Source organism: Balaenoptera ricei, chromosome 12, assembly GCF_028023285.1.
Source record: "Balaenoptera ricei isolate mBalRic1 chromosome 12, mBalRic1.hap2, whole genome shotgun sequence".
Classification (NCBI taxonomy): domain Eukaryota; kingdom Metazoa; phylum Chordata; class Mammalia; order Artiodactyla; family Balaenopteridae; genus Balaenoptera; species Balaenoptera ricei.
The window spans coordinates 10,253,113-10,271,202 of NC_082650.1; the positions used below are offsets into that span (position 1 = coordinate 10,253,113).

At 42.5% G+C, this 18,090-nt stretch overlaps 1 protein-coding gene across 8 annotated transcripts in view; it reads right to left on the reverse strand.

Moving 5' to 3' along the window:
* Nucleotides 1-5,589: 5,589 nt before the first annotated feature.
* Nucleotides 5,590-18,090, reverse strand: part of ARID1B (AT-rich interaction domain 1B) — a 404,478-nt gene continuing 391,977 nt past the window's right edge. For all 8 annotated transcript variants that reach the window (XM_059940940.1, XM_059940937.1, XM_059940934.1 and 5 more), the window contains 5 exons: nucleotides 16,808-16,958; nucleotides 14,308-14,404; nucleotides 12,106-12,889; nucleotides 10,122-10,252; nucleotides 5,590-7,481 (listed from right to left, as the gene is read on the reverse strand). In XM_059940940.1, the coding sequence (XP_059796923.1) occupies nucleotides 5,754-7,481; nucleotides 10,122-10,252; nucleotides 12,106-12,889; nucleotides 14,308-14,404; nucleotides 16,808-16,958 (2,891 nt within the window). In that variant the 3' untranslated portion in view covers nucleotides 5,590-5,753. The remainder of the gene's footprint in view (nucleotides 7,482-10,121; nucleotides 10,253-12,105; nucleotides 12,890-14,307; nucleotides 14,405-16,807; nucleotides 16,959-18,090) is intronic.

Below are 18,090 nucleotides of genomic sequence, written 5' to 3' on the forward strand. Positions count from 1 at the left end.
AAAGGTTTTGTTCCAGCTACTTTGTGTGTCAGCCTCTGATTCTGTTCTGCGAGAACGGATGTTATAATGTTCTATACTAAGGCTTCTATAAAGAACAACTAATAGCTATGAAATTCTTTCAAGTGCAAGAAACATCCAAATGTGAAGTAATTACCACTTACCAGTAAGCAGTGTTATAAATGCTGCTGGTTCTTGCCTGAAGGAATCGCTTTTGTTTGGACAAGGATATCTTCAAGGAGCTGAATCCAAGTTTAGGTTCCATAAGTCTTCGGGAAAATCTAGTTTGTTGAACATACAGATCCAGGGCCAGCTAAATACCAAATTTATGCAGAAGATCAAAGCTCAGGCTTCATTTATTTACCTGACCTTAAGCTTACATGGAAATGAAGAACATCCTTAATTCCACTTCTATATCCCACAGATATATGGCCCATCTCCAGCTAAGTGTGAAGACTGCAGTCCTTTTTCTCTAGGGAAGCTCTCTGCTGTGCACATCAGATGAAAAGGAATAGCAAAGAAAACACTGTGATTGGCCACCTGTGATATTTGACCCCTGAAATATGTTATGAGCCACTTTATTTTTTTAGAAGGACAGGACAAGTTTACTGCATGACTGCACTGTATTCCAGAGATGTGCTTCTTCCCCCAGGCCTGCAGAATGAAAGGTGAGGTCTCCTACCACCTCTGGATATCTGACAGCCAAAACTGACATTCAGTAGAGAAATTATGCAGAATCACCCTTGGCACTAAACACAGCCAATCAATAGACTAAGCTTTTATGGCTTTTACTAGAAAACCAAAAACAAACAAGTCACACAAACTGTGTGAATGACTATGAAAATGGAAAGATTCTCTCTTAGACCAGATTTTTAAATTATGTGAAATACGCTTTCGGGCACTCACCAAACGGAAAGTGTTTATGTATGTTTGGGATTAATATACAGTGATCGCTTAGGTTACAAGACCTTTATACAATTATCTAATTTAATCCTCACCAATCTTGAGGTAGGTGTTACACCCACATTACAGATGAGGAAGTGAGTTTCAAAGAATGTAAGTACCTTGCTGAAGGTCACGGAGATAGCAAGAGAAGATTCCGTGACATCTCCTTCAATGAGGACATCTCAATTTCAGTTTAAGAAATAAGAATACGCTGAGGAAAAGCAAGGGACATGGATGTTTAGAAGTCAAGCATGATCCTCGGCTAATGCAGTTATTTCCCAAAGCTCTGCAGCATGTTTATATGAATTAAAAAAAAAAAATTTCCAAGGTTGATTAAGTCAGGAAATATTCAGTACTTGGGATAAACAGATTTCTTTTTTGTAGGATTTCTCAGTCTTTAATGTGATACTATGGATTACAGATGCCCAAGAGGAGAACATGTGAGGAGTGGTTTGTTTGTTTTTTTTTAGATCTCCTCTGTTTCTTAGAATATACTTTAGAAAAAGCTGGGGTAAAACTTGAAAAAGTCCTTGAAATCAGATTCAGGAAGAAAAATTAGTCTCATACTTTGGGACACATTTGATGTTCTTCCCCCAACTTCCCCTCAGGGTTTCATATATTTAAATCCCAAGTGAATTAACTTGACTTTGGCATTTGAGGGGATTGCACAACTTGGATCATCATAAAACAAATGTAGGACTGGAAATCAGATAGAAGCATGAAACACAGTGACTGGAGATGGGCATGGGCGCGTGTGGCGGTTTGTGGAACTTAAGAACAAAAAAGCCCTTAAATAAGGTCTTCTTGTATAGTTTTAGTCAATTCCTGAACTTCCAAGGGCTGATCACGTAAGCTGGGATCACTGGGTACCAGGCTACTGACTCTGGCTTTTTCCCCTCCACTTGGGAACGTACAAGCACCCTCGTGTGCAGAGAATCAGGAAGGGAACCAGACGCTTTAGAGTCACACTGTAGGGCTGGAAGGGGCCTCAGAGACGCGCTGTCCCACTGCGTTTTCTAGAGCTCACAAGCATGTGGGTCAGGCCCCAGCTGAGAGTTGACTGAGTTCTGATTTTAGTCCAGAACTCTTCTTATACCAGACCCCAATTCCCACAGCTAGAGCCTCACTTCACTTCTTAGTCAACAAAATGTACTCAGTGTTCTCAATGCATAAAAGCTGTATTTGGAAGATGAGTTTATTTCTGTAATTGTCTGACAAGAACGACCAAAACATAACTGAATCAGGGTCTTTGCTCATGAATGACCCTTCAGCACCTAGAACAGAGCTTGGCACGCAGCATGTGGTCAGTGCATTTCTGCTGAATTAATGAATAACGTGACATCTTAGCAGGTTATATACTATCACCAAAAATATGTAATGGCATTTTTAAAAGCTCATTTGACTCTGAGGTTCTCCAAGGGAGCTGACGGGATGGTGGAGTGCGAGCATATCAGGCAGCTGCGCTCAGCTCCCCAGATAAAGAAGTGAAACAAAACTCAGCAAGAAGAAAATGGGCTGTTTGAATTGTCACTTTGGCTTATTTATAATACTTTCTTTGCTTCCTTGCAGGTGAACAGATATGGGAATCTGTACATGGTGTTTGATAAAAAATGAAATATTTCCAGCAGGTTTTAAATGGATGATTTCAGGGCTAAAGCCATTTTCTTTTCGTAAAAGAGGTAGTTAATAGCTTACATTCTTTATCACCAAACTGCTCATACCCCCTTAAAAAAAATCGTTCTCCATTATAACTTTAAAAAAACTGCCTAACTAGTTTTTGAATAGGCCACATTCACCGATAAAAACTGATTCTATATCATTCTCAATCTCAAACAAAACATTTGAATAGTTATTTCTGCACACATGCCACCCAGTAATATCTTATGTGACATTAAAAAATTCACTCAAATACCAACAGATTCAACTTTATAGCACCATTCCAAAATACTAAACTTTCTTTGCACCTTTATTTCAATTTTTTTTTTTTTTTTTGGTACACATTTAAAGTATGGGCATCCTGTAAATTTCTGAAAAGCCTCATAGGAAAAAAAAACCAACTCATTTTTAGGACAAAGCAATAACTCAGTTTGTAGGCAAGATGATCTCAGGCAGGCTGTAAGTTCTTCATGGGCTTCTGTAGTCTTCATTCTGGGGTGAAAATGTAGAAAGGATGCTAAAATCTTCCTGGATTATTATAGAGATTATGCTGTGTATCGTATGTAAAATCTTGTTGCTCAGACTCTAGGTATTGATAGCAACCATGACAACAACAGTCTTTTGTAATGATTTTACTCTTTTGATTGACAAACTTCAAAGTTTGTGTATACCTTTTATTCATACTCTGTAAGAGAGAAATTAGAATAATATTGAATCCCCTCTTACACATCTCCATATTTGAAGGTTGGAGCACTAGAATCTGTTCTTAGCAAGCAGATGTATTTAAAGTAGAATTATAAATGGGTTTTAAATTCAACCTATATTTGGCTGCCTTATTATATAAGAAGACTAAGTAATGTGGGAGTTGCCAGATGATGAGAATGCTTGCAGAAAAATTTTTTTCTTGTAACACTGGAGTCCTGTTTCACACTCTGATGATACCTGAGTGCTCTCGTCTAATTCTTCCGTGTATTACCATGAGTAATGTGCACCCGGGTAACAGGTCTGGCGAATGGACTTGGAATTTCTGAGTCTGCTGAGATTGTAAGGTGGTGCGAAGAGGTAGAGTCAGAATGGTGTCCACTAACAGCTGAACTCTGCAGCCGTTTCAAAGAAATTGATTGTTACACAATAGCAGTCAACGACCCCAGGAAGAAAAAGTTTAAATTAGAAGTGACAAGTATTAAAAAGCTGCTGTGCACTGGGTAGGAAGGAATATGAGGATATTAATATGCCCTGAAATAGAAATAATCACTTTGCACTATGTACACCACATACAATATAACATATTCTTTTTAACATTGCACAATATAAATATTATACACGGTGGAGTAAACTAATGCAAAATAACTTTGAGGCACACAAGAGAAACATGGAATAGATTGAACTCTGATCGAAATTAAGATAGGGATAGAAAAAGGCAGGGTGTTACACTGGCAGGCCAGTGAGCTCCTGGGATCTCACCTCAAGGGCCGGCAGCCACCTCCCATACACACTGAAAATTCTCATACCTCAATGTTGTTAGAGTTGATTGCTTCAAACAAAGACTAATTAGCTAAATACTTTGAGAAAATCAAACTGTTGCTCCCCACTCTCAAGTAGGTAACCCTTAAAGGTCCCTCCCGACCTCAGGGTTTCTTAATGAGGGGCTATGTTAGTTACACGGCTGTTTTTCCCCTATTTCTTGTTACTTGGTTACTATGAAACCACTTTAAGGAAACTAGAACAGTATTCAAGAACACCCATCACAGTGCTTAACAAGATTTAATGTACATTTATTCTTAACATGTGGAACATATAAAGATTTTATACTGAATAAATGATATTCATTAAGCCAGAGGAAAAGGAGGAATTTACATCAAGTTTTTTTCTTTTTTTTTAAACTACATTATCTTGAAATACAAATGTGGATTCTCTTCACTGAAAAATCTTTGAAGTTGTGTTTCTTCCTTTTAGTTGTATTTTTTTCTTTTTGTCTGTACTGGTAACCATTGTCTAAATCAATCCATATGCAACCATTTCCACACCTTGATTCATGAAGCAAATTGTGATCAGCTGCTCTCCCGAAATAGAGCATGACTTTATACATACAGAAACTTGTACATTACCCTCTTTTTTTTGTTTTTTTTTTTGTTTGTTTTTGTTTTTTGTATTTTTTCTTTTTTTTTTGGAGATATGGCCCTAATGAAAAAATATATAAAATAAAAATAAAAAATTATTTAAATCTACCATCACTTCGTAGTTACCACATCATGAAAAAGAAACTAAAAACTCTGTACTAAAAAAAAAAAAAAGGAAAAGAAAAAGAAAAGAAAAAATGAGGGTATGTTTAATGTACAACTTCTATATACATCACAGCCCATAGGCAGTAAAAAAAATATTTAAAAAATGATTAAAGGAATTGTGAAGAACTGTCATGTGGAAGGTCAAACAACAGACAGCAGACATGACGGTAGTGGTGAGGAAGCAATTTCTGTTGATCGTTGTCAGGTATGTGTTTTCAATCTTAACTTAAAGAAACATTGTTTTTGCTCCTAGCCTAATGTAACCATTTTCCTGTGGAGAAACCAGTATCATTTCATACTTTGACTGCTGACTGACACACCTCCGTGAGCCCCTATACCTACATCTCTAGAAGTTTCTATTGCACAGAGCTTTGGGCGATGGGATACAGTTTTTATTTTTTCATTATTTGAAGAATAACACAGCTAGGAAATTGATAATTTTTCACCTTTTTGCCTCAGTGTGGTGAAATTTTCCCATCTTAGCATCTTTTACCGTAACTTTTTTCTTTAAAGTCAATTCGCTTCCCAAAAAATGCAGTAAGACATGGAAAAGCACATTAAAAAGAAAATTGGTGAAAAACAAAAAGTGACCTTTGAATGCACTAGACAGCAACTTTGGTTAAAAAAAAAAAAAACAACAAAATAAAAAAAAACCCCAAAAGGATGTACTTATACACACAGACGGCAAATATTAATTTCATAACTGTTCGAATTAATTATCTCTTTAATTCCCAATTGGTAAATAGTGGATGGGGCAGAGGAGCAAAGATTTTCTTTCCATCTTCCTACACTGGAGAAACAAGAACAGAAAACAGCCAGTTATACGGGAGCCTCTAGTCTTCACTCACACATGCTGCCTTCTCACTGATGTCATAACTGCCCAATCTGAAACAGTACATCACAGATGACAGACGCAACCAGAGAGTTCAGGACGGCTGATATCGAGATATCCAGCAATCGACCCTCGTGCAGAAGGAACTCTGAGCGGTTCTCGTCCACTCTGGCCATGGCCAGCAGAGCCTTGGCCGCCCTGCACATCATGTCCACGCTAGGGGGCTCTAGAGGCGGGGGCTGCATGTGCATGAGGTTATGCTGGCTCTGCTGATACTGGGCCATCGTGACCCCATCCTCTAGGAAGCTTATCAAGTTCCCGATGCTTCCTTTCTGCACAGCTATTGCCCTTGCAGCCAGCGCGTCCCCTTGGGCAAGGTTCGATAAAAGCGCCATGGACATTTCTCGACAGACTGGGTTTTTGCGATCCCCAACGTACCTAACTAACGTGGCATAGAATTTCTCCTGACGACTAAACGGAGGCGTAGCCAAGATCAGGTCCACATTGTTGTCCTGGATGCTGAGTTTACAGAGCGTCTCCAGCACAAGTCTCTGAGGCGACAGGACAGAGTTGGGTCCCACAGTGGGAAAGGGGTCTTGTGCCTCTGCTGACGGGCACACCATCCAGTGCAGCAAGCCATCCAGTATTGGCAAGCAGATGCTTTCCGTGTAAGCAGACAAGTCTAGCTGCCCAGAAATGTTGGCCAAGGTGACCAACGTGTTATCCCTTAAGACCTCGAGGCAGTCCCACCACCACTCATCTTTGCTGCAGGCCACCCCTTTGTCCTCGTCTTCCTCCTTCTCGTAGGTCTGCGGCGCTCGTTTTCTCTCGGGATGCTCGTGGTGAAGAAGAATCAGCTTCCCCAGGATCAGCACCAAGCCTGGATGTTTGGACATTTCGGCGTCATTCCCAGGCACAAAGGACAAGCTCCGGACGATGTTGGACACGCAGATGCAGCGCTTAGCCAGCGAGTCCTGCCAGTGCGCGACGGTGCAGAGCGGAGCCTCGTCCCGGCTCCTCGGCTCGTCCTCCAGCAGCTTGATATTGCGGTGGCTTTTGGCTTGATGGATTCCAAAGGGAAACTTACTGCTTTCGGTTTGGGCACCAGGGTTTGTGTCTTCAGGAAGAGCCCCTGGCCGAGCAGACAGGACATCATCAATGGTTGCAATGATGCTCTTCTCTTGCTGCTCTTCAGAATCCCCTTTGCCTTCCTGCTCTTTCTTTCTGCCTGTGGAGCTTAAAGGGGGAGGTGGACGCCTGCGAGGAGGGATTTCCGTCTTGCTCTCAAAGTGCGTCTGGATGTGCTCGGTGGTGTCCCCACCGCCGAGCTGCCAGTGCAGAAGTCCACTGCTGAACTCCTGCACACGACCCAGCTTGTCAGACCGGTCGACGACAAACAGGTTGTTCTTTTTGACTATCTTGATTGGCAGCTTGTCGAACTTACTGGCTTGCCTGGGCTTCTCCTTTGGATCCGCGGTGGCATCGGGGGAGGCCAAAGCCGTGCTGCTCCTGTCCTCACTCTCCGCCTTCCCACCGTCTTCCTCCTCGTCTTCCTCCTCGTCCTCCTCCTCCTCATCAATACATTCCGCATCTTCTTCCTCTTTCCCGGAATCGTCGGCCGAGGACTGGCTGTCATCTCTCTTTACCACATTGTGATCAAGTGCTTTTTGGCTGGGGTCTCCCACTTCATATTCCATAAGAATCCCAAAAATGTCAATCAGGCATTTCCTAAAGTACTCTACTAAAAGTTCGAGAAATCCGGACAACTAGAGAGACGAGAAAGAGAAGAGGTACCATGTCATAACCTCAGGTGCGACTGAGAGGGTGAAAATCCTGATAGCTAGCAATGCATTTGCTATGATTATTTTCATGTTTTAATTCCTTTTTGGCTAGGCCAGGAAAGAGAAACCATATGTCAGCTAGAACTATCTTCCTGAATTTTTCATTATTGATCAAACCAACATTTACCATCTTTCTTATTTGCTGTTTACTTTCTTACAGTATCAACATGAAAACTTACTTGTTATTTTCACATTTCTGATATTATCAGTGAGGGAGTGCTCTGCTGTTCTTTACCTTTGTTTCTGACTTAGACACAATGCAATCATGACTAGGAGAGTGGGAACGTGGATTTTCTAGACTCATGTATCCAAACTGAGTCTGTCCTCTTATTTATCTGAAACTTTGCTTGCCTGGATTTTTATGGTTATAATTCTTAGGATTTTATGGTTATTTTTGTCTTAGGTGCCAAAGGTTATTCTAATTTACATTCTCCATATATTTGGGGGAGAAGATAATTTCAGCAATGTAGTAGCTCATAAACACAAATCAATTTAGTCCCTGATAAATGAATGAGAATGTTTCACAGAATGCACTTTTATATTTCAGCTATTCACAACTCCAGCTGAAAGACAAAAGCCACTATGAGAACCGTCTTTGTTTCCTTTAAGCAAATGTTTATTTCAAGAAAACCAACATACTCCATGGTTAGCAACTGGCCTGATCCCCTCAACACCATGCCGCTGCATTTAGGGATGATAAAGGGTAAGTAAGTGAATGAGGATTTCTTAATGACAGATGTTATGGAAATCAACCATAATTTCATATCCTGCTGTAAGTTTCCTGAAAGTGGGTTTGAAACAATTATTAAGAAGTAAGGGGGGGCTTCCCTGGTGGCGCAGTGGTTGAGAATCTGCCTGCTGATGCAGGGGACACGGGTTCGAGCCCTGGTCTGGGAGGATCCCACATGCCGCGGAGCAGCTGGGCCCGTGAGCCACAACTACTGAGCCTGCGCGTCTGGAGCCTGTGCTCCGCAACAAGAGAGGCCGCGATAGTGAGAGGCCCGCGCACCGCAATGAAGAGTGGCCCCCGCTCGCCGCAACCTGGGGAAAGCCCTCGCACAGAAGCGAGGACCCAACACAGCCAAAAATCAATAAAATAAATAAATAAATTTAAAAAAAAAAGAAAAAAATTATTAAAAAAGAAAACTTATTAAAAAAAAAAAGAAAAAAGAAGTAAGGGGAAACCCAAGGGCCAACCAGATAGTACTTGCTTTTAGGGGATGAAGGCACAATTTTTCAGGTGGAGGTTTGGATGTCACCCCCCCTTCCCACCTGGCCCCCAACTTAAAGCTTAGTTTCTTCCCAGGGCAAGGGAAGCGGGAGAATTGCTGACGCAATTCTGGTTATGAAAAAGTGTGCTCAAGACCAGTTAGTTCACCTAGCATAAGGACGAAAATTTATTGCTCTAGCAAAGGTAGTATATATTCTTTTAATACTTATTTTCTGTTAAAATGGATTTCATGCAATGTTTATGACCTTATTAATACACTTGCTATCAACTGAAGAATTGCCTTTCAGAAAGGGCTCTAATGAGGACTTAAATGAGAGAAGAAAGAGGAAGTGGAAGATTCTGGTCCTAGTTCAGTAGAAGCAAGGCAATTAGATGTTTTGGCTTTTTTCGGCAAAAGCAGAGTTGTTCATACACAGAAGGGAAAATAACCTTTTCTTATTTTTGTTTCTAAATATTTCTTAAAAAGTCTGTAGTCCAGCTGACTCTTGGGCCTTTTTCCTAATCCTCAGCTCCCTTGCTCTCTTCTAGCTATTACGCTGGAAGCTACTTGAAGACTAGAACAGAACAAAGGAGGGTTTTTTTTTTTTAAAGTAGTAGGCTTGTAAATGACTGCTTCAAAATAACCTTGAGGGAGGCAGAGACGGGAGGGAATAGACCAAGAAACAAGTTTGGCCATGACCTCATTACTATTGCAGCAGAATGATGGGTACAAGGGGGTTTCTTAAACTGTTTTCTCGACTTCTCTGTATATTGGTTTGGCCAAAAAGTTCGTTCGGGTTTCCATAACAGACAAAACCCGAATGAACTTTTTGGTCAACCCAATACTATACATTTTCTATAATATAAAAATTCTTTTTAAATTTCACATTTCTATTTAATTAAAAGAAAGATGTTAGGTTCCCCTGGAAAATAGGGTAATGTCTCACTGCTATCTACTACATGGTAATGTCTCATCCAACACTGACTACAGCCATAACTTTATGTTACATTTGGATTAATTCCCATTAGCCTGCTAATATTCATTCTAAACAACAATTTAATTTTACCACTATTGTCTATTCCATATACATACACACATGTGCACACAAGGTCACTATTTTCTTATGAGAAACATAGGTATGTGTATATTTATACTAAAGACTGAAATAAATTATTATTCCAGACAAAATTCTCAGACAACTATACATTGATTGATGATGGTTTATAACAGCTGCAATGATAAAAAAATGTTAGCTGGTGAGTGCTAATTACCTTAGGCATTATAGCTTAAGCATTATGCACTACTTCACTTTCTTATTCTAACTTGGTCCTCAGCTGGATTGGTGCTGGCTTACCTGGGAGAGATTGAAAGTAGCGACAGTGCTGTCATCATATAGAAGAATATTAATAGTGTCCAAAGCCCAAGTACTTTCAGCCAGAAGACCTGACTTAAGGGACATCATCACACGCCAGGCCTCAGGAGTAACTAAAAACGGGGGAAAGAACAAGGATATGATTAATACTAACTCTACGCATGAAAGAATAGAAAATAACAAAAGAATAAGAAAAAGAAGCAGAGTGTTAAGTTAAATATTGGTTTTAAACAAATGTTCTGAGGGACAGTTAAACATGGTCATTTCAGATTCTTAGGTGGAGGTGACAGCTGCACTAAGAAACTTCTGTGGCTGAAGAGCTTTTTGCTTTGCAGGTTAAACAGAGGTGGGAGTGGGTGAGCATGAATGAGCCTTTCTGTATGTCTTCTTTTGCTCCGTTCACAAATGTCTCAAAAGGTGGCATCTTCCGAAGGCTGGTGAATACGCAGAATATAAGCAAAATTTAATTCCCAAACAGCACCTTTTCAGATACAAAGCCTTCATTCTCCCGTGCCGTCTTCTGTCTGAGCTCCTGCCCGCACAATGTGCTGCGGACAAGTATTAGCACTTTGACGGTTCAGGTTTTTCAGGAGGTTGGCTTGAGCCAGAGCGACAAGAGGAAAGATCTGTTAAGATCTGTCAAAAGATGGGGCTGGGAGGAGACCCCCATCATGTGTCTGAAATTTCAAGGGAAGCCACCTCAGGAAACCGGCGGCAGCACGTGGTTCCAGCAGTCGGAACTCCCCACAGGAGCAGGCAGGCCAGACGCCAACAGCAAGCTCCTGTGTGGGGCCGTGGGTTTCCACCTTTATTTTAATTTCATCTAGTTTTCAAATTTTCTAAGATAGGCACATAATACTTTTGCAGTAGAAAAGGCAAGCTTTCATTTTAAAATAAGGAACATAAGTTTCCCTAGGTTGGTATAACATGGACTAAGAAATTTTTTAAAAATTTAAATATATATATTTATTTAAACATCTATACACACACACATAAACACACAAACACATGCGTATATTTTTACATATATATTTCCATACGTAACATGGTGCCCAGGGTCTATATCTCTCTCGCCTCCAGTACCCTCTCTATGTAGAACTCCTTACTCCCCACCCCCTATATACATCCTTAATGTCCAGTGATTGAAAACATCCTTGATAGCTTTAATTTTCTAATCACTGCAAATGATTTCAAGCCAAGTGATTCTGAGATTTTTGGAAAAAAACTTTTATACAACTGAACTCTATTAATTTCCTTTGCTGTGTTAAAAAGTACTTCAAAAATAATGCAGAAAAACTCTGTGTACTCCCAGATACTCCGAATCTCTACTTAGTATTCAGAACATTCCGAATAGGATGAATAAGTGACATCAGCGTTCAACGGAAAGAGTTCCTCGGCCGCTATCAGCAGTGCTGCACGGATTACAACAATTCTATATATCGTGTCATATGAAGTTCCATGTTGCACATCATGTATCTATCTACATAGCACAGTCAGTTTTCTGTTTAGTTCCTGGGGAAACTCACTGTCTGTACGTTGTTGCCAAAATTACAGAGTGACCTGCCGTCAAATCTTCTCAGGCCGCCCTAGTGTTTCATCAGCCTGGCAGCTGCTCTATTAAGCACACATGGCAGAGATTAAGTGTTTGGTTAAGATCAAATCTTTAAGCCCAAAACACAGTACACGGTCACCGAGGAATCCCTGGTCTCTCACCTGGAGCTCTACCCTCTCACACAAATAACACTCACACGTGAAAATGCCATTTTAACTCTCGCTCTTCTCTGGCACTACTGCCTAATTCACGTGAGCGGCTTCCAACTGTTGCTCCTGCACAAAAACACGTCCTGATAGTTTGTAGTCACAGAATGGCATCCCTTTGAGATTAAGCAACTACATCTAACCTAAAATTAAAATTCTAGATCACAACAGGAATTCATTTCAGGAGCAGAGCCTCGGGAGTGCTTACCGATATCTTTTGAGGTAATCTTCCGCCTTTGTTTCAAGACGGGCTGTGATGCTTCCACAGAGCCAGGCGGAAAGGTAATCTCCCTTCTGATTGGGGGCGGCTGGGGGGGCGGCCCCGTGACCTGGGCCGTGGGGACGGCGGGCATGACCTTCTGCATCTTCATGGAGGGCAGGAAGGGGGACTTGCTGGGAGACATGCGGCTCTCCAGGGAGCGCTGGAAGGAGGCGGGGCTGGGCGCCCTGGAGATGTGATTTGGCAGCGACGGTGGCGTCTGGTAGGATGTCTGAGGCGGGCGCGTGATGGGCTGCATGGAGGCTGAAGAGGACATGTAAGGCTGACGCTGGCTGACGTGGGAAGGCCACTGGCTCTCGTGGTTTATCCTTTGATCAGGTACCATCATGTCGTCCGTGCGGTTCATGCCTGGGTAAGGAGGTGTCTGTGCAGGGCCGCCGGGGCCTTGCCGGCTCTGGTAGGGATAAGGCATATCGTTGCGTGTCGCCCACATACTCTGCTGAGGCCCTTCGCTGGAGGACGACTGCATCGGGCCGCCCATCATCTGAGGCGGAATGCCGTGCGCCTGTATCTGCCCCGGGCCTTGCATCCTCTCTCTGGTATAGGGGTACGGGTACTGTCCCTGGATGGGCCTCCTGTCGGGTCCGGAGTAGGAACTTCCGTACTGGTTATACATCTCTTGCTGCTGGTTGCCATACTGCATGTTGTACATGTCTCCCTCGTGGCGTTTGGCTGGAGGCCCATACATGCCATCCATATGGCGCTTGTAATTCTGAAAATTCACATAAAGACGAATCATACTGATGTGCTTTTACAGGTATAATCACACACTTAAATTATGCAAAACAGTTATTACCTGGTGGAATGTTCATTTCAAAATGAATATGGGAAGCTCCCACAACATCTACGGACTAACAATTTACGCACTATATTCAGTATTACATAAACCATGTCACGTACTCTGCAGGAGCTTTCGCAGTTTGTTTTCATGTGCTTCAAATTTTCTGTGGGGAAAAAAAAAAAGCCTTCTCGCCTGGTATTTTCCAGGGCTGCAATCTGGGGAGAGTATGGTTTTGGTGACCACCACAGAGGCAGTGCCGAACAGGGGCTTGGAGATGCACTACGGTGACTTCCGTAGGTAGAGAGAGACCTCATCGGAATGGACTGAGCACTTTGAGGGCCAGCCTGAAGGGGTCCTGGGTTAGACAGATTCCTTGGGCCTAACTTTACAGAAAAACTTGCACACAGAACCTGGCTCCTCAGACTGGACCTGTGCCCCCTGACACCTGACATTCCATGGCCCTGTCCCAACTTCCAGCTTGTCTGGGTCACATTCTCCATGAAAGCCTACGAGGACAGGGCTGGTGCAGCCCCTGCTCCTAACTCTCCTCCCCAGGGACGCCGGGGGTTCCAGCACTTGATCAGGGCTCGAAGCTCCTGATGAGAGGGAGGGAGGGAGGTGCTCATGTGTTAATTAGCGTTCTTTCACTTGACTTGAAAACTGTTTAAGATCAGTTGGTTTGATAATACAATTCACTGTATAAACATGCTCCAATAAAATTAAATAAATGTTTAAAATCCCTTCTATTTTACAAGAGGTCTTAGACCTGAAAAGTTGTTTAGAAACAGCAAATTCCTGTGTCTGAAAAGCCACGGCATGTTGTGCAATCCTCTGCATTAGTCGTGATAACTGCAAGGTTACCTCACATACTTCACCATCTCTGAGCTGCAGCGCTGTGTAAACAGCATGAACCTAACACCTATCCTATAAAGTGAAAATATGCGGTCATTAATATCTTACTCTTAAAAACAAATCAACTTTCACTATTAGTATGTAATATTTTAAGTTGTTTTCCCTACATATCCTCTTTAAAACATATTGACAAATTTCTGTGCTAAAATGTCCTTTGACACAATAGTACACAGAACACACACATGTCTAAAACATACTTGAACTTGGGCTTATTATTTACAAGGATGAATGTCCTTAACTTCCTACACCATGTTATATTTTCAAGAGCTATTTCTAATTTGCTGATTTCAAAATCCTAAGAATATTTTCTTAGCATAAACAAACATAACCTGATTGTTATATGTCACTTTTGTTATACTTCCTAAAACTGTCCCGAAGTAGTACGAGTTTGAATTTTAAACAGAAAGCACAGAGATGCATGCCGCTCGCCAACTCACCGTCTGCTGTGGATACAGGCCCGGCTGGTGTCCTCCATATGGCGGCTGTCCTGAGGGAGGGCCTTGGCCTGGGTACTGCTGCCCGTAAGGTTCATGCCTAGAATGAGGCAGTCAAAGAAAACTTCATTTACCATGGACCTCAGGCCAAGGGAGGAAGGAAGAGTCCATTTCTGGAAACTCCACGGCACCCCCCTCCCGACAAGCACTGTTGAGTAGCAGCAGCAGTTCAGCTCCCAGCAGAAGGGGTGGCAGCACCCACTGTGGGGACGCTGCCAATCCCTGGCCGGTGGGTGGGAGGAGCCCCACTGGACGGGCCGACACCCTCCGCCTTTGAAGAGAGGCCCCGCCCATCCACTGAGGGACGGGGAGGGCACGGCACACGCTGATGTGAGGTATTAACGAGGGCAAGAAATAACAGGAGAACCGAAGAATCAAAGCAGTATTTCTAGGAGAACCAGAACATTGGCATATAATGGTGGAAAATATTTACATGTCTTACTTTCTCATCATGAATATAAAATGTGCAAGTTTTTAAAGGGATACTTCAAAATCAATCCAAATGATACTAAGTATAGATAAAACTACTCAAAATTTCAAAGTCCTATGACCCTAAAAGGCTACAAGAAAGAATAACACGGATGATTTAAGTACTTCTATTAAATCTTAAAATGGGAATGAACAATACATTTATTTCATATTGAGAAATTATAAATACCATAAAAATAGCACGTTTAAAAGAGCAATAAATTGAAAACTTAAAAGCGAAGCTGGTGTAGTTAGTATACTGAGTCTTGTAAGAAAGAGAATACTTGGACTGAATATACTCCTAAACTGGTCAAGGAGTGAGAATAAGAAGGAAAATAAATAAATTTTTAGAATATCACATGTAAAACAGATACATGGGAAGTTTTTGCTAATGACATGGATATCTAGAAGGGAGCTTACAGTTAGGAGGAAAAAAATATAATTGACATGGATAAAATTTCAGCTGAACAAGTAACACTTTTCAGAAGAGAAAACTTAATGAGGTAAATCCTAATGTGGTAGAGCCAAAATGACTATTAAACCTAGGCCATGCACTATTCCAGAAAGCATTCTAGAAGAAATAGAAAAGCATAGTTGCTTGGGTTCCTTTAAGAATATATGTCCCAGTATGACTGTTCTCCATTTAACCTCATCAGCCTACCCCTCACCCCTACCCTCACCAAAAGCTTTTTCCGGACCCTCAGAAACAAACCAAATCTTAGTAAAACCCTGATCCAGGACACTAGACATCACACAATGGTAACTGACTAAGGCAGATTTCACAAATAAACCTTCGCTAGGAGGTCCGAATGAGAAGTCGAGATTCCTGAGACACTATTAGAAAGTACCACGTGGCTTTGAGCACGTGAGGCTGTGTAACTCAAGAACCAGGCTCATAGAGAATGCTAGAAAGAAACCTTATTTGGTAAAACAGTGATTTTTCAAATCTTTTTTCCTTTGTGTTAAACCAGGGACACCTCACTACTCAACCTACAACCCCAGCATGTGTACTGAGTGAGGAAAGGGGAGCAGTGTGGATGGAGGCCTCGCCACATGGGATTCCAAGGAAACGATGGAAACCATTGCCTGTCCTGAGATCTGCCTGTGCAGCGACAGTTAGAAGAGGAGCCCTCTATTGTACGTCCACTGGTTTTCTTTAAAAATGTTAAATTGAAGGCTTTGTTTCTGAGCACTTCTCCGTTAGGGAGGTAACGAACATGCCAACCAAGGGAAGGGGCTTCCGTGGTAAGGACCAAGGTCAGGGGCCTTCTTCACAAAAAGAAGTCCACCCTAAGCCACTATTTTAGGAAGCAGCTTCCTCTCAGAGACATTTCAATGACTTTCCTTCTATCTTATTAAAATAATCTGAGCCAGTAATGCAACCTTACTTGCCATTTTAATATCAAGATGCTGTCCTGAAAAAAAAAAAAAGATGCCCTGGCTTTTCTCAGAGATGTTTATTAAGGAACAAAGTATTTCCTCCCTGTTTAAAATGTTCACAGGGGACAGTGGAAACAACTGAAAAAACAACACCTGGAAGACCTTACCGAGAACCACTACCACTGAGCCTGCTGGCAGCCCTGTGTGGCACCACTGCCCAGACCTCGGCCTCTGGGAGAAAGGCAGGCGCTGAGGTCACAGGAGGAGCCAGGCGTGGAAGCTCGAGGCGGCGGTCTCGGTGTGGTGACAGCCCTGGCTCTCGCATCCTGAGGGAGAAGACTCTTGCCCTGGCCAGCCCAGCCCCGGCCTATTTCTAATTTGTGCTTTTGGGCACTCGCTAATGAAAATACAGCGGTACTTGGTGGCCTGGGGACAAGGTCCTTCTCCCCAGTCCTGTTACGGTCGTCGACTGAAGGCAGCCATCTGACGCGCACAATCCTTTGAAACTCCATCGGCTACCCGGGCTCAGAAATGTGTGTGTGAGGAGGGCGCAGTTTCTATAAGTCATCTCACCTTCATCTTAGGAAACACTCACCTTCGATCGTAACTGGCTCCATAGGGAAACTGCTGCCGCTGCCCCATGCCTAGACTGGACATCGCTCCAGACGGGCTCTGGTTATACATGTCCTGCATGCTGCTGGTGGGCATCTGTCCTTGCGTCAGGAACGGCTCGCTACTGCCAGGCACTGCAATAGTTTCAGTGACAGACAAAAAATCAAGCACTTTCAAAAGCCAAAGGGCCCAAACATCCCTTTCTAGTCATTGCTGTTATCCTTAATATGACAGACAACAATACAGATGAAAGAGCTTAATATGACAAACAACAATACCAATGAAAGAGCATAAGGTCTGCAGTCAAGACGGGCCCTGTTGGGGCAGGATTCTAAGATGGACCCTGAGGTCCCCCTTCCCTGCCCCCGTACACACCTTGTATGAGTCTTTCCCTCTGAGTGTGGGTAGAACCTACGAATGTGATAGGATGTCACTCCCAGGATTATGCTACATCACAGGGCAAAAGGGATTTCACAGATGTAATTAAAGTCACTTAATCAGCTGGCTGAGCTAACCAAAAGGGAGAGCACCTACGTGGGCCCTTTAAATCAGCACCTAGAGGTGAGAGACGAGCAAGTTGGAGACACTCTCCCGCTGGCCTGAGAGGCCCATGTGTTAGGAACGACGGAAGCCTCTAGGAGCAGAGAAGTCCCCAGACGACGGTCAATAAGAAAACGGGACCTCAGTCCGACAACTGCGAGGAAACAAATTCCACCAACAACCTGAACAAGCTCAGAAGAAATGGAGACCCGGCTGACAGCTTGATTTCTGCTGTGAGACCCTGAGCTGGGAACCCATAGAAACTGCGAGGGCATACGTGTATGTTGTTTTAAGCCACAAGTTTGTGTTATGCAGTAATATAGGAAACAAACACAGGCTCAGATCCATACTTATTTGGGTAAGCTGCTGAACTTCTAAGTTTAATTCCTTGTCTATAAAATGTGGTTGGTAATATCATCTCGTGGAATGGTTGTAAGGAAGAGATGAAACATATATATAGAGTTACTTCCCTTCCCTTTTAGGGAAAAAAAAAAAAGTGAAAACCTTAACATAACCACCCATGCGCTGACTCACTCTAAAATCAGGATGAAGAAAATCACTAGGGAGTTAAGAACAGCTCAAGAAGGGATGAGATACAACTATTTCTAACAAGGGGTAGAGTGTCAATTAGGTCAAATATGCAAATTAGCATTAGCTCAGAGCCTGAAGAAATTGGGTCAAGCCCAGAAACTAGCCTGTAGGCAAATTAAACATTTTAATGCGAAT